The sequence below is a fragment of the Cyprinus carpio genome, chromosome B20 (genome assembly GCF_018340385.1).
Source record: "Cyprinus carpio isolate SPL01 chromosome B20, ASM1834038v1, whole genome shotgun sequence".
NCBI lineage: Eukaryota > Metazoa > Chordata > Actinopteri > Cypriniformes > Cyprinidae > Cyprinus > Cyprinus carpio.
In genome coordinates this window covers 9,803,153-9,818,627 of record NC_056616.1, presented here as the reverse complement: position 1 = coordinate 9,818,627, position 15,475 = coordinate 9,803,153, and the positions used below count along the sequence as shown (strand labels likewise).

The 15,475-nt window shown below is 32.7% G+C and overlaps 1 protein-coding gene across 12 annotated transcripts in view; it reads right to left on the bottom strand.

Annotated features, from left to right (window-relative positions):
• The window catches only part of LOC109113418 (disabled homolog 1-like), a 108,587-nt gene extending 93,369 nt beyond the window's left edge, over positions 1 to 15,218 (bottom strand). For 11 of the 12 annotated variants that reach the window (XM_042747049.1, XM_042747048.1, XM_042747052.1 and 8 more), the window contains exon 1: positions 15,031 to 15,218. In XM_042747049.1, coding sequence (XP_042602983.1) covers positions 15,031 to 15,097 — 67 coding nt within the window. In that variant the 5' untranslated portion in view covers positions 15,098 to 15,218. Of the gene's footprint in view, positions 1 to 6,971; positions 7,582 to 15,030 lie in introns of those variants that run through there. The other variant, XM_042747051.1, reaches the window with a different exon arrangement.
• Positions 15,219 to 15,475: the final 257 nt, after the last annotated feature.

The following is a 15,475-nucleotide window of genomic DNA, read 5'->3' as shown; positions in this document are numbered from 1 at the left end:
TAATATTACAATAATTCACAATATTACATTTTTTTTACTGTATTTTTAACAAATAAATGCAGCCTTGGTGAGCATAAAACCTTTCTTTCAAAAACAAAAAAATATCTTACCTCAACTCCAAACTTTTGAATGGTTGTGTAATTATATGGAACTACCACGCCTAACTAACTAATAACTAATTAAATGAGCACACTTCTTGTTTTAAAGTATGCATGAGTTTGTAACAGGCTATATTAATGTGTATCTGACCACACTGTGCAGAGTGGAAGGTGCTACACACAGTCAATAACAGCACAATGTTTTGAGGACTTTTCTTCATTTTTACTTCTATAATTTTAGTTCTTGTGACACTTAGGACCAATAGTATCTGTCCTACCTACTCTGTATAGACCTTAGTCAGGTTTGCACCATATTTATTTTGTGATATTTGTGACAGGAATGAAAACAAGGCTGTGAGGGGTAGAAGTAAAGTGCATTTGATGGACTGCACTATTGTTTAACAACATACAGATCTAGGATCTTTATACAGTGTCTGCCGTTGTAAAGACTGCAGATCTATTCCTCGCAGCCTAATTCTTCCACATTAAATTCAGTATGCCGTCTAACCTGACTTAGGTCTATTACGTCACTATGACTGGACAGGAGGAGTTACTGAACACCAAATAGTGTGCAGCCACTGCCTCCTCATCCTATTTCAAAAGCAAAGTGTTTTTAATAGGAGATTGCATAGCAGTGTTGCATCCACAGCGGATCTAATCAAGGCACCAATTACTGCGCACATGTTCCCTTAGCAGGGTAAACACAATTACTGCTATCTGATTAGGCTGCCACCAAATAAATGCATCACACACACACACACACAAACACACACACAGGCATGTCCACAGGGTCACACATTCACACACAAACTCACAGACGTGAACATATCAGCCAGACAGGTTTGTAAATGACAGTGAAGTTTATTAAAACATATCAGAGAACAGGGCTAACAGAGAATACAGAGAGGGAAGCAGAATCATTTCATTATGAAGAGCTGTGGTTTTGTTTAATCTGTCAGAGAGCTGAATGGGTTAGAAAATGACTGCAGTCAGAGGCACTGAATGATGACCGTTCTGAAAGATGTACAATCAGAGATGGCAACTGGGCAACTCAATGTGTTATTTCAATGCTGATTTCTAAACATTTCATACCTGTCAGAGAAGGACTGCCAAAAAAAGCTAAAACATTCATTCCAAATTACAATGACCTCTGAAACTCTAGTTTAAAGGACAACTCAGTAATTAATTTACTAATTAAAATAGCAATGAACAGTGTGTATTCTGAGAAATGTAGTTGAAATTATGTACATTAACATGAGATGAAGAGTGAAATTATGATTAATCAAAAAAGGAAAACAAAGTATTTTAATCTACATTTAGTGGTCACCCCCTCATTCATGCCGCTATTTTGAGATCACATAGCCCATATCAGTCATGTAATAGACTTAAATAATATTACCAATAATAAAAATTGATATCAATAGTCTGGTTAATACTGTTAAACTAATCATTATTTCATGTTCTGGCCATAAAAAAAAATGAAAATAAATCTATAGTATTTTGTCTGAATAAATCAAAATGAATACAATAAAAACTAAAAGAAAGAGTTATATACACTGTAATTTGAGCGCCGTAACATATAGAGTATTAAAAATGTATATTAATTTTGAAATGTAAAAAAAATGCAAAAGATTATATTAAAATACATAAATACACACATATATATAAGTATACATATATATAATAATATATATATATATATATATATATATATATATATATATATATATATATATATATATATATACTATATACATACATATATATATATATATATACATATATACATATGTCTATATATATATATATATATATTATATAGTATACAGTACAGGTCAAGTTTGGAAACATTATTATTTTTAATGGTTTTTGAAAGAAGTTTCTTCTGCTCATCAAGCCTGCATTTATTTGATCAAAAATACAGAAAAAAAATAATATTGTGATATATTATTACAATTTAAAATAATTGTTTTTAAATTTATTATACTTTAAATTATCATTTATTTCTGTGATGCAAAGCTGAATTTTTAGGATCATTATCACATGATCCTTTAGAAATCATTCTAATATGATAATTCATTATCAAAGTTGGAAACAGTTCTGCTGCTTAATATTTTTTCAGAACATGTGATACTTTTTTAGGATACTTTGATGAATAAAAAGTAAAAAAAAAAAAAAAAAAAAAGAAGTAGCTATGTTTTTAAAATATAAATATTTTGTAATAATATACACTACTGGTCAGTAATTTGGGGTCAATAATTTTTTTTCTTTCTTTTTTTTAATAAAATCAATACTTGTATTCAGCAAGGATGTGTTAAATTGATAAAAAGTGATAGTAAAGAAAATATATTATTAGAATATATATTATTAGAATTTTTTATTTTGAATAAATGCAGTTCTTTTTAACCTTTCATTCATCAAATATATTAGACAGCAGAACTGTTTCCAACACTCATAATAAATCAGAATATTAGAATGATTTCTAAATGATCATGTGATAGACTGGATGTTACATGTGACACTGAAGGCTGGAGTAATGATGCTGAAAATTCAGCTTTGCATCACAGGAATAAATTATTTCTTTTTAAAGTATATTCAAATAGAAAACTATTATTTTAAGTTGTAATAATATTTTACAATATTACTGTTTTTTCTGTATTTTTGATCAAATAAATGCAGGCTTGATGAGCAGAAGAGACTTCTTTCAAAAAACATTAAAAAATAGTAATGTTTCCAAACTTTTGACCTGTACTATATATATATATATATATATATATATATATATAGATATATATATATACACACCACACATATAATATATATATTATATATATATATATATATATATATATATATATATATATATATATATATATATATATATATATATATATATATATATATATATATATATAGTAAATGAAAAACTAAAGCTTAAAAAAAAAATATAGAAATTTTGGCCTGGACCGTCTGGAACAAATAAGTTTAAGTTAAAGTATTCAAGTTACTAACACTAAAACTAAAATAAAAATAAATTAAAGCTAATTAATATTTTAAAAACAAAAATCAATAAATAAGACAAAAGAACTTAACAAAACAAATAAAACTAAACTAAAATTAAATGAAAAAAATAAAATACAACTAATTCAATATATTAATAAATACTCATAAGAGTATAAGTAATGCTAAAATAATGAATGGGTTATTCAAATAGTGGGCACCAATACTGGGAGGTTTGCCTGTATATATACTGTCAAAGTGAGGTGCACTCCTGACTGAATGCGTGTTCTTACTGACCAATCAATGTATCCATGGCAACATGGAGTTACCAAGTCAGAATCAGAATAAATAAATTAAAAGTTGTAGCTGCAGGTTGAAGGATACATTTATGAAGAAAGCCAAAGGTTTTTTTTTTTTTTTTTGTTCTGTTTATATGACACATTCAACTACTGCACTCTATGAGGTAGTGGGTGGATATAGATGGATATTGCGATGAGATATTCTTTATGTTCTGTGTTCAGATGTATGTAGCAGCCGTGTGTCAAGCTCTTTCTGAGGATATACAGTATACACATGCTTGGGTATGCTCTTTTGATCTAATTTTCACACACTCGTTCTTTGACTGTCTGTCCTCCCATGGCCTTTCCATCTTGCCTTATAAAAAAGAATCAAATGAACACACAAGTGTATAAAAGCAATACGAGCTGAATTTTAACAGGGTTGTAATAACAGCATCTCTGGGGTGAAGCTACAGTCTGTACCACAAATCAAAAAGATATGCCTACAGTGAGAGAAAGACTCTTATTTGCACAAACTGTTGCAAAACCTAATTGCATTTGCCTTCTATTACATAATCAGCTGACGTTACCATGTCACTAAGCTAACAATGTAAACCTTGATGCTTAAAACTTAAGCACACATAAATATTGTGTAAAATAGCATATTTTAATTTTTTTTTTTTTAAATTAGACTGAACTATTTTAATCAAGATTTTCTGATACTGAATTAAAAAGTAAATGCATAACAACATCTTTTTAAAAAAAAATTAAAAATGCTTCTATATTTTAGTAAAACACAAAACATTTACCTATACAGTAGTGTTGCCAAAAGTATCGACTTCGTTACCAGTCAGTACTGAAATTTTAAAACATCCATTAACATTTAACTAACATTTGAGCGCTGTTGAACAAATTCTTAAACACAGCTGATTGGCTACTGTCTGCAGACGCTCAACAGACATGACTGTGATTGGCTACAACGATCATCACTTCATGCTCTTCACAATAGCCAATCAGCAGTGTTCAAGAATCCGTTTAATAGCGCTCAAATGTTAGCGGAAATGGACGTTCTTAAAATTTCATAACCGATTAGAACAGAAGTCGGTACTTTTGACAACACTACTATACAGTGCATAAAACTTACTCAAGTTACCACTAGTACTATAATATGATGTTATGGCACTTTTACCATAGTGCTTAATTTATAAACGAATACATTTTGATGTTGTATGGCTTTTCTAACATAGTAAACTTGCTTGATAGCGCACCTGGTACAGCACTGCACTTACAATGCAAAGTGCTCATGGGCCCCGTAAACGCGAGTCATGATAAAGAGTTCAAAGACTTGTAGAAGCAAGTTAAAATGCCATGGTTAACACTATCAGTTAGGTTTAGTGTTTAGTTTAGGTAGTAAGTTAATTTTAAACATGACAGAACATTGACTTTTCATGCCACTCACTGGATAATTTCATTTCTGATATGCCACGAAATGTACATCCAACATAAAAATAATAATAATAATAAAAAGCATTGCCAAATTAAACTGAATGCACTTTAAGCTACACTCACTGGACATTTCACACTGAAAGCATCAACCAGACGTGCAAGAAACAACATTATATCATTTTGCAGAAATGTCGCTCCAGGGATGTTTCTCCAATGAGTCTGGGCTGATTTATTATCTGCGATCTTGGATATATTTTTTTCTCAGCTGAACTTGTTGCACATGCAATGCTACCTTAGAACTTGGACAAATTTTTTTTAGAAGGAACCTTCTTTTTGTAATAGTCTAAGTTGGGACCATGTGTGATGCCTAAACATTTTTTCTAGGTAGTGAGCATACTATTTTCTCTCTTTCTCTGTGTGATTTTGTGTTGTGAACAAATACCCAGAGGGCATCTCACCTCTGGTTCCAGGTTATCCTTCAGTCAGATTTGTGTTACAGCACTCATCCACACATACATAACACAAGCCATGCTTTCATCCAGTAATCGTTGCTCTCCAAACAACCACAATGTCCCCCTTCAACATTCATTCAGTATCTTACAAACACCACACACTAAAAGCAGCTCACTGGTCAATTGATAAAGATCTTATCAGTAAAACCAATCCACAGCAGCTTCTCTGTGAGGATGAACCATGAGGTACAGTAAATCAAGGGATTCAGTCGTTCTCTTCAAACTGGAGATTCAGACTGATGAATTAGCCAGACATAAAGCGTAAAGCTTTAGCTGTTTCTCAGCCCAGAATCAAGTTCATCTGAGACACAGTGTCACTGTGATATGCCGCCGGCTCAGAGACAAGACTTTCATGGCTTTCCTTCTGATGAATAGAGCTTCCAATCTGAAACACTGGCTATAAAACACCCTCAGTAAAGGACATGACAGATTGAGCTTTGCAGAAAACTACCGTATAAATTCTATATTTCTGATAAGTCTAATATTATATATTAATATTATATATTAAATTAAAATGTACTGAATGTTGTTGTATGTATAATTGTAACCAAATTTAAAAAGGGTTATATGAAAACAAAAATATTTATATTTACATTTAAATGTATATTACATTATTTATAAATCATGTTTAAATTTTACAAATAACACCCACTAATCACAAGTCAGCTTGACTTCATGTATTAAAATATATACTTATACTTTACTTTAATTTAAAATTAAAAAAGTCAACAAAGGAAAAAGTACTTTTTTTTTTTTTTGATGGAATGTATGGAATAAAATTCTTATGTTTTATGGAACGCAGTGACAATTCAGAATGATTTATTTATACATATTAATATTTTTCCATTCAATTCAAACATTTCCCACACATTTTTTTTTAATTTTTTTATTCAATTAGCCATTTACTCAGATATATTAAAATAAAGACACAAAAAAAGTTTCAAGCAGATTTTAAAAATATATAAAACTCTCTCTCTAGTTTTTATTTGTTTTAATAAGTTAGTTCAATCTTCTTACAAGCAATAACTCAAATCTGATGTGTGTGTTTACAGTAGACTACAGTACAGTCAATCCCACCCCCCAACAAGCAGCAAATATTACCTACTAACTATAAAAAAAAAAAAATCTATCAGCTAGTGTTGCCAAGTCTGCCGTTTTCCAGCGGAACTGGGCTGGTTTACCACTGTTGCCACGAGTTTATTCATGTCTGCGGGTTGTAGCAACCCCAATAACATGATATTTAGCCACTGGAATGTGAATTTTACCGGGGGACCCCCCTTGAAATGCATTTGGGCTAGTTTTGAGTAGCAATTGAGCGGGTTTTGTTGTGAGCACACCTGGCAACCCTGCTACCAGCCCTTCAGCTCACTGTTTCAACATGAAATGCATCAACACAGGAAAGTAAACTGCTCATCATGGGGTCTGTAGTCTGAGAGATGGCAAATTGTGCATGTAATAATGAGTCTAAATGCTTTTTGCTTTGCACGATCAATATTAAACACATATACACACACCCAAATAAATAAAACAAATATTAACTGTAATTTCTAAACACATAACAGCAGTCTATTGCACCAATAGCTCAGATTAAAAGACACACAAACACACAGTCTTTCTGTCGCGCGTTGTTTGCTTACCCATCTCAGTAGGCTGTGTTGTAATATGCCGTGATTATCCCTGATCGTCAGACGGAAAAATCACACGTAAATTTTCACTTAATTACAGCAGTGGAGGAGAGATGGCAAGAGAGAGAGAGAAACCTGAGGGTTAAAGCGAATGGGGCGTGAGGATCCCCACAAGAAAATGCACACTGTCTGACTCCTTTAACTCTGAGGGAAATATTTTTTGAAAATATAAGCCTGTTTCTGTGTCATCATATCAGTTATACAACCATAGTGCCAAAGGTCTCATTTAATTGCGGCGAATGGTTACACATTAGTGCACAAAGGTTAGAGGAGAGAATGAGGAAATGACACTTAACGAGTGTGACGCTGTTGTCATATTTTAGGCGTTTTGGAAATTTCTGCTGTGCTTTTAAATTCTAATCACATCATTCTATGTACATTGATTCGAGAAGGGTCGTTCAAGACAATCTCGGGAAATCAAAACAAACATCAAGGTTATGAAATAAGACATAAAACATTACAGAATTAAATTGTTTCCCGTGCTTCCTCGAGGTCGAAAGTAATCAGAATGTTGACGGCACATAAATGAAATGACATTTTGATTAGAGAGAGACGTAAACAGAGCAAAAAGTGACCTCAGCAGCGGCCGTTTATTGGGGGGAAACAAATCAGATGCTTGGAGGTGAAAAAGGTTCTCTGAAGGATAATTAAAGAAATCTAAACTTTTAGAGCTAAAATAAAATAATAAAATAAAACAAAAAAAAAATAAAAAAGTAAAATCTGTCGCTGTGTTTCATAGAAATTTCATACAAATGTTTCACTTTTTTAATCTGATTCATATAAATTTGACTAAAAAAAGCTCTCTGAAGGATATTAAATACAATAAGATAAATAATCAATAAAAATAAATAACTAAATGGGTTTCAAACAAATGTTTGACATTTTAAGCTTATTTCTGAGAACTTGACTATAAAGAATGTGAAGTACTCAATTTGCTATGGTATGCATGTTATCTTGAGTTGAATGACCTTCTTGCTTTGGGTAGATACTGTATACTGTAGCAATTATGCATATTACATGCTGCCAGAGGACTCAGCAGAATAACTGCAATAACTCACATAACTGGAGAGACACAACAGGGCAAAATGTGACCTCAGCAGCACCTGCTTATTGGTGAAAAAAAAAAAAAAAATTATAATAATAATAAATAAAATAAATGATAAATTAAGATTTTTTAAATATATTAAGAATAAAAATATTAAGGGAAGGATATTGAAGGATAACTTAAAAAATATTCAATACAGCAAGTTACCTAAAAATCTTCTGGAGTTATTTTAAAAATAAAATAATAAAATAAAATAAAATAAAATAAAATAAAATAAAATAAAATAAAATAAAATAAAATAAAATAAAATAAAATAAAATAAAATAAAATAAAATAAAATAAAATAAAATAAAATAAAATATTTGCCATACTGTAGCGATTATACATGTTGAATGCTGCCAGACGACAGGGCAGAATAACGCAATAATGCACATAATTGGACAGACACAACAGGGAAAAAAGGGACCTTGGCATTTATTGGTAGGATTTTTTTTTTTTTAATTCTGATGCTTTGAGGTAAAAAAGGCTATTATATATAAAGATCTATAGCTGTGTTTCAAACAAATGTTTCACATGTTTTGCCATACTGTAGCAATTATACATACTGTTACTAAATGCTACCAGGAGACGCAACAGAATAACTGCAATAACTTACATAACGAGTGCTGAGAGTCATTTGCCCTTGGAAGTGCTGGCAGACTATTGCATTGTGTTGTTGTTTTCTGTCTAATATAGCATTAATATTAACTGTGAAAAAGCTGTCATCTCTTTGTTCATTCATAGTCCATACTGAGTGTAAACACCTGACCAAATAATCAAAACACAGCATCGCCTATCAACCTTCTCCAATCATGTTTCCCTAAGTGCGAATTCATGTGAATTTGCATTAGCAGAATTATTAGTATGAAAACCCAGCATGATCCCAGTTAATTAAGCTCACTTTTTGCACCCCGTCACTCTGTATGAGGCCTAAGCAGGACTGCTATGGTAATTCACAAATTAAAAGTGAAAACTTTCTAAAAAATTGTGAAGGACTGCAAACTTCACCTAGGTCACAGACAACTTGACATAATATTTCATTAGTGTTTCATCAGCCTGGTGTCTTCCTCTTTGCCCTGAGGCTCAGGGATGTCTGTCTCTGAAGCATATCACAAAGTATCTGTATGAATTACTAATATAAGATCTTTATTTGGGTCTAGATCTTCATCTTCATCATCACAAAAAAACCCAAACAAATCACCACCCACCTAATCACCACACACACACACCATATGCTCCCTCCTGAGACCTGTCAGAACTTCACGTCTCTTCTCAGCCTTTCTGTTTTACCAACATCATATTTTTAACCATATGTGATGATATTACAGATGAGAAAAGGAAGCATAGATTGCAAAAAAAGCTGAATTCTGTATGGTGCACATCAATGAAGATAATAAATCAGCAGTCACATGCATTGAGCCAATGAGCACAGAGAAGCGATCTGCTTTGGTTTCATTCCAATTATATTCCTGTTCATTTAAAAATCCTTTCCATGTTTATTCTTAGTCCATATGTTTGATGAAATGCTGTTGCCACAGCCCTCCCACTGGCAATGAGCCTCCATCTAAAGCTGCCAGTCACTGATTTGTGGCAAAAAAAGAGGAAGTCTGGATGGAAAGATGGAATGAGAGATGTTAATATGGAAGAGAGACAGAGATCTGGACAGCTTAATGATCAGTCTCAGAGCTTAATAAACCCCTGCATGTCAACTCTGACAGTGAGCCACATTTTCAACAAAAGACTGGTCCAAGAAAACACAGCACAATTCAGAATCAAATCAATTAAGCACTCGGTTCTGGTGATTACGGTATCTCTATCAAACAATACCACAACACTCACTGACACTCCATACACTATATAGTTAACAGTCCTGCTCTTATGTGTATGTCTACAACTAAAGCTTTTGTTTGACAAGAGGAGCGGTGCGAATCTGACAACTTCTTTAAAAATACAATGGAGAAAACATACCGCCCTGGATAACAATGGTGTGTCTTATTGTGGAAGCAGGGTCCATACAGGCATGTATGTGAAATTGCAGTTTGCTTTCATACACTCAAATAGCTTCAGTTGTGACAAGATCATGAACACAATAACAGCAATCATCACGTTATGGAAGCAGCCTCTTTTTCCCCCTCATTTTCACATAGATTTCAGCTTTCCTACCTTATACTTTGTTTACTTGCATAATTGCATATTCCTGCTCTACTTTTGGTGCAATTTTTAGTTTAGTAGCTCTACAGTTAATTAGAATTAAATGTAAATGGTATACTGTGACTTCAAGAGCAGAAAGAGACTGATGTAACTGCATGTGCTGGAAAATTACACTGATTATCTGTGTCTGTATTAACTGTAATAGTGTGATCTCCACAGTAATGCTCAAGTGCTTCGTTTCTCAGCATGTATTGCAGCGTGAATAAACTTCAGCCAGATCTCATAAAAAAAAAAAATGTGACTATTTATTGATTTCTGGAAATATTTTCGCTGTATTTTACAGTAGTTTCCATGTGGAATGTTTAATGTTCCATTTACTTGCTAATAAATGTACCCTGATGTTAAATTAGATTCGCATTATATTTAAATATAAAATGTAAGTATTTAAGGCAGTCATTTTTATTTTATATCTCCTTACATTAAATAAACAAAAACATATATACTAATATGCACGAAAATAAAATCATACTAAAAATAAATTGCATGAATAATGCATATATAATTGCAAAATGATCTCTAAAATGATCTCGAAATGAGTCTGTTGTATTAAAACAGTATTTTATATAGTGATTTTTACTGTACTTTTTTCAGCAGCATGAAACACTCACACACACACACAAAGAAGCTACACAATAGCCGCTTGTCACTTCCTCAATAACTGAGGTTAAATAAAGGGCTTAATTCACTCCTATTTGCGTTATTAATTAGAAAAATAAGAAGGGGAGGGATTGGGAGAGAAGGGGGGTAATGCAGCTGGGATGAGCTCATCAACACTGCAGTGAATGCTTTATTTATTAGTTGCGGTGTTCTAATGTGCCCTAATGACATTTATATTCATTACACCTTGCCCCAAGAGCACTTACTCTCTCTCTCTCTGTGTGTGTGTGTGTGTGTGTGTGTGTGTGTGTGTGTGTGTGTGTGAGAGAGAGAGAGAGAGAGAGAGAGAGAGAGAGAGAGAGAGAGAATCTGCTAAAACAGAAAGAGAGTAAAGTGTATGTATAAAGTGTGTGTGTGTGTGTGTGTGTGTGTGTGTGTGTGTGGTGTGTGTGTGTGTGTGTGTGTGTGTGTGTGTGTGTGTGTGTGTGTGTGTGTGTGTGTGTGTATTCTCGCTCCTTCTTATTATGCTCTCCCTCTTTGGACCTGTGGGATACAGCTGCACATAAAACCCTGGTTCATTATTCCTCAATTAATTTAGTGGCATGTTTAAAACCTCAGTGTGTGTGTACCAATGTCATTACGCCGATGTAATGTCTTCAGTGTCCTGATGACTATGATGGTGGGTGGTCTTTATTGTCTAAAGCTTTGCTTTTCAACAAACTGTTTTTCACAAACCACATTTTACATTGGACATCAAGTGGACACCCAACACAGCGTAAAAAAGTAATTCAAAATTAAAAATTTAAGTCACAGTATTTTTTAAGGATGTCAAACAACCAAACAGACTTTGTCTAATTTGGCTGTTTGAGATGGATTTGCAGTAAAATACTGAAATGTTCCTTTAGATGGATTTTTATTTTTCGTTGACATTTACAATTAACATAGAAAATGTTTTTTCTTTGCTTGATTTGTCTGATTAACAGTAAAGCTGCCCAAAAAAATGAAAATTTTGTTAACATTTACTCAACCTCATGTCATTCTAAACATTTATGACTTTCTTTCTTCTACAGGATATGAATTTTGACAAATGTTGTTTTCCAAACAGTTTTGGTTCCCATTGACTACTACTATGGACAAAAATACAGTCAGTGGGAACCAAAATGGTTTGTTTACCAACATTCTTAACAATATCATACTGTATGTCATTTTCCACATACAGGTTTGGAACAACATAATACATTCTAAATGAATTTAGATTTTTGGGTGGACCATTTAATTAGGCTACTTAAAAATAAACAAAAAAAAAAATAAATAAAAAAAAAAAAAAAAAAAAAAAAATAAAAAAATACATCCACAAACAAAAATAAAAAAAAAAAAAATAACAATATAAAACATAAAAAAATGAATGAATGAATGAATGAATGAATGAAATACATCTTCCAATGGTCCAACATTGTGATGGCGCTTCCAAAAGTGTTTAAAATAGGTTTAGAATGACATGAGGTTGATAAGGTGGCTACTGTTGTATTCTGGGTAAGGCATGGACAGTATGGATAGAGCAGCTCATAGGATGATCAGCTCATTTCTTTGAATGAGGAGAAAGCTGTCATTAACCGCATGCTGTAGGTCATATTAAACTGGTTCCACAGGGGTGGAAGGTCGTTGTCATTAGCAACCGATTAGTGGTGTTTCGTGGTCATAAACAGACGGATTCCTGATAGTTTGTCGTGCTCAAATGGTTTCTAGGGGAAAAGACAGCAGGTGCAATTACATCCATTCCACAGGGAACAGAGATGCAGGTCAGGCTTGTTATGAAGATGGTGAAGAGACAGGTGGATGTTGTTTGTTACTGTTGACTGCTTGAGAATAAGCACTGTTTAGTGCTTAAATATTCAATTGACAGAAGCATATGTACGTGCATGTGTCTCCTCAGGAAGATTACTGCATCTATTTTTGTTTGCTATAAGTTAAAGGTTAACAATCTAGGCTTCACTGCTGCTTTGTAGATCTTCTCAGACCATACAACATGACAGTTCTTAAAAAACTAAATAGAGTTTGAAACAATGAAAAGGGTGGGAGGAATCAGATGATCCTCCTGCTGACTTTCCTTAAGTGTATTATTTCTCTAACTGTGATACTTATAAGCAAAATAATCCCACACTAAAAGTTATACAAGAAATTACACAACAATTAAACAATAAAGACATTATATTGCTCATTTAATATTTATGTGAGCATCTGGCTTGACAGTTTTGCTCATTATAGTCTGGTCTTATTTGTGAATATTCCAATCAGATCATTCCAGAATTACGTTTCAGTAAATTTTCAAACAAACAAATAAATAAATGTTTTGTGAATGTTTCAATTTATTGCAAATTTACATAATAAATATATAAATAAACAGTTTGTGAAAGTTTATTTTTGTTGTCAAATTCACATAATTATTAAATAAAAAACAAAATAGTTTATAAGCACTATTATGCTTTGACAATCATTGAATTTGTTGAAATAGATAAATAAATTAATTAATTAATTCTTGTACATACTGTTGTGCTCTGTTTAGTTGTTTTTAAATGCAATGACACCTATTTTGGAACACCCCCTAAGAAACATGAATAATTAAAAATGTTATAATATTTGCAAAGGATGTCCATAAAGTTTGTAGACTTGTTCATAGACATACAACGATATGTAGAAGTCAGAGACTTCTAGACAGACAGAGCTCTCACTGTTTGATCTCCATTTGCCAGCTCTATGGGACATCTGGTGTGCCGCTACGGTCTCATGGGCTCATAGCCTGGCACAAAACGCCATTGTGTGGCCACTAAGGAACAGGTGGTGCATCACAAGAGGGCAGTGCAACAAGACTCATTATAACAAGAGAGGCAACAGTCTGTCCCCTCTATGCAGTGCCATACAATGACCGACAGGCCCCTTGGCACTGGTCCCACACCAAACATCTGTCTGAGTACCCCTAGTGTGAACCACAGCAAAGATGAGGGTGCTGACAGGGAAAATATGGTAAATGAGCATTCTGAGCATAAAATTACAAAGCAGTGGGCATATAAAGACATACAGTACACATATAGAAAATCAATAAATATCATACTGCATCCACCAGGGAACTGTCCCTCTCACTTTAACTTTTATGGAAGAAAAGTCTTCCATAGCTAAAGAATTATAGTGTTTTACAATAGATTAGATGCCAGGGGTATCATAGTTAACTAAACGTAAACTAAAAGTAAACTAAAATAAATAAATAAATAAATATTTTATTTCAGCTAGTTGCAACAATTCTCAATTTAATTTAGTTTACCTTGTGCTAAAATAACTGAAACTAAAACTAAAATAAAAATAAAAATGAATTAAAACTATATAGACATATTTTAATATATATATATATACACACACACAACAGAATTAATAAACTTTAACAAAAATTTAAATGAATATAAAACTGAAATAAAAACTAAATGAAACTAAAAATGAAAAATACAATAATAAAAACTGAATAAAATACAGACATATAAAAAGCTAATAAAAATAATATATAATTAAATATTATATATAATTAAAATTAATCTAAAACTGAAATAAAAATAAAAATACAACGGACATATTAAAAATAATAATGCCAAAGAATACACAACAGAATTACTAACACTTTAACTAAAATGAAAATGAAAATTACACTAATAAAAATTCAAAACATTAATAAAAACTATAATAGTTTCTGAAAGATATCAACATAACACTGACTCCAACTCATCCAGTAAGTAAGCAAGCAAGTAAATAACTAAATAAATAAATGAATAAATGAGAAAAATTTAACTTTGTTCACCAGAAAATCCTAGGAAAAAAAAAAAAAAACCTGCCACACTTTACATGATTTACATCTGAGAAACATTAACATAAACAATAAATCATTCAGTTCTTTACAAACGTTTCAAATAACAAGATTCATTTCTATCTTCCAGCCCTATGGCGCTGTGGGTTTATGTGTGAGTGTGTGTGTGGTATCTGCTCAGTATGCCTGTGATTTTAAAGCTGACCCCCGCAGACTGAACAAGCCCCCAGGCGTGAGTGTGTGTGTACACGTGTCTGTATGAGGGCTCGTACCTCTCTTCTTGGAGTCCTTTCTGACGCTGGGTCTGGCAGCAGGCTGGAGCTCGGCCTCTGTTGACATATTAAATCCTTATTCCTTTACCGTGCAGCTGGGTGGCTGTGACTGGCTCATCTAGAGGGGCTTTCCACTGACTCGGGAACAGTCCACCGCTGCCTCTAGCCTCGACACGGCATCTCATTCACTCCCCAGCAAGGGCTGCAAGAGAACAGATAGAAGACATTGTGAATACATTTAGCCAAAGTGTTACCATATAATGTTAATACCCATTGTTTGTCTCATGACATGAAAAACATAAAAATGCAATTCATACATATAATGACTTGAATACACCCGATTCCTATGAGCATAATTTTTTATTTTGATAGATGGAATGTTGCTAGATAGATGAAAGCCCTGTAGATGACAACTTGCAGAACATGTTAATGTTAATATTGTTGA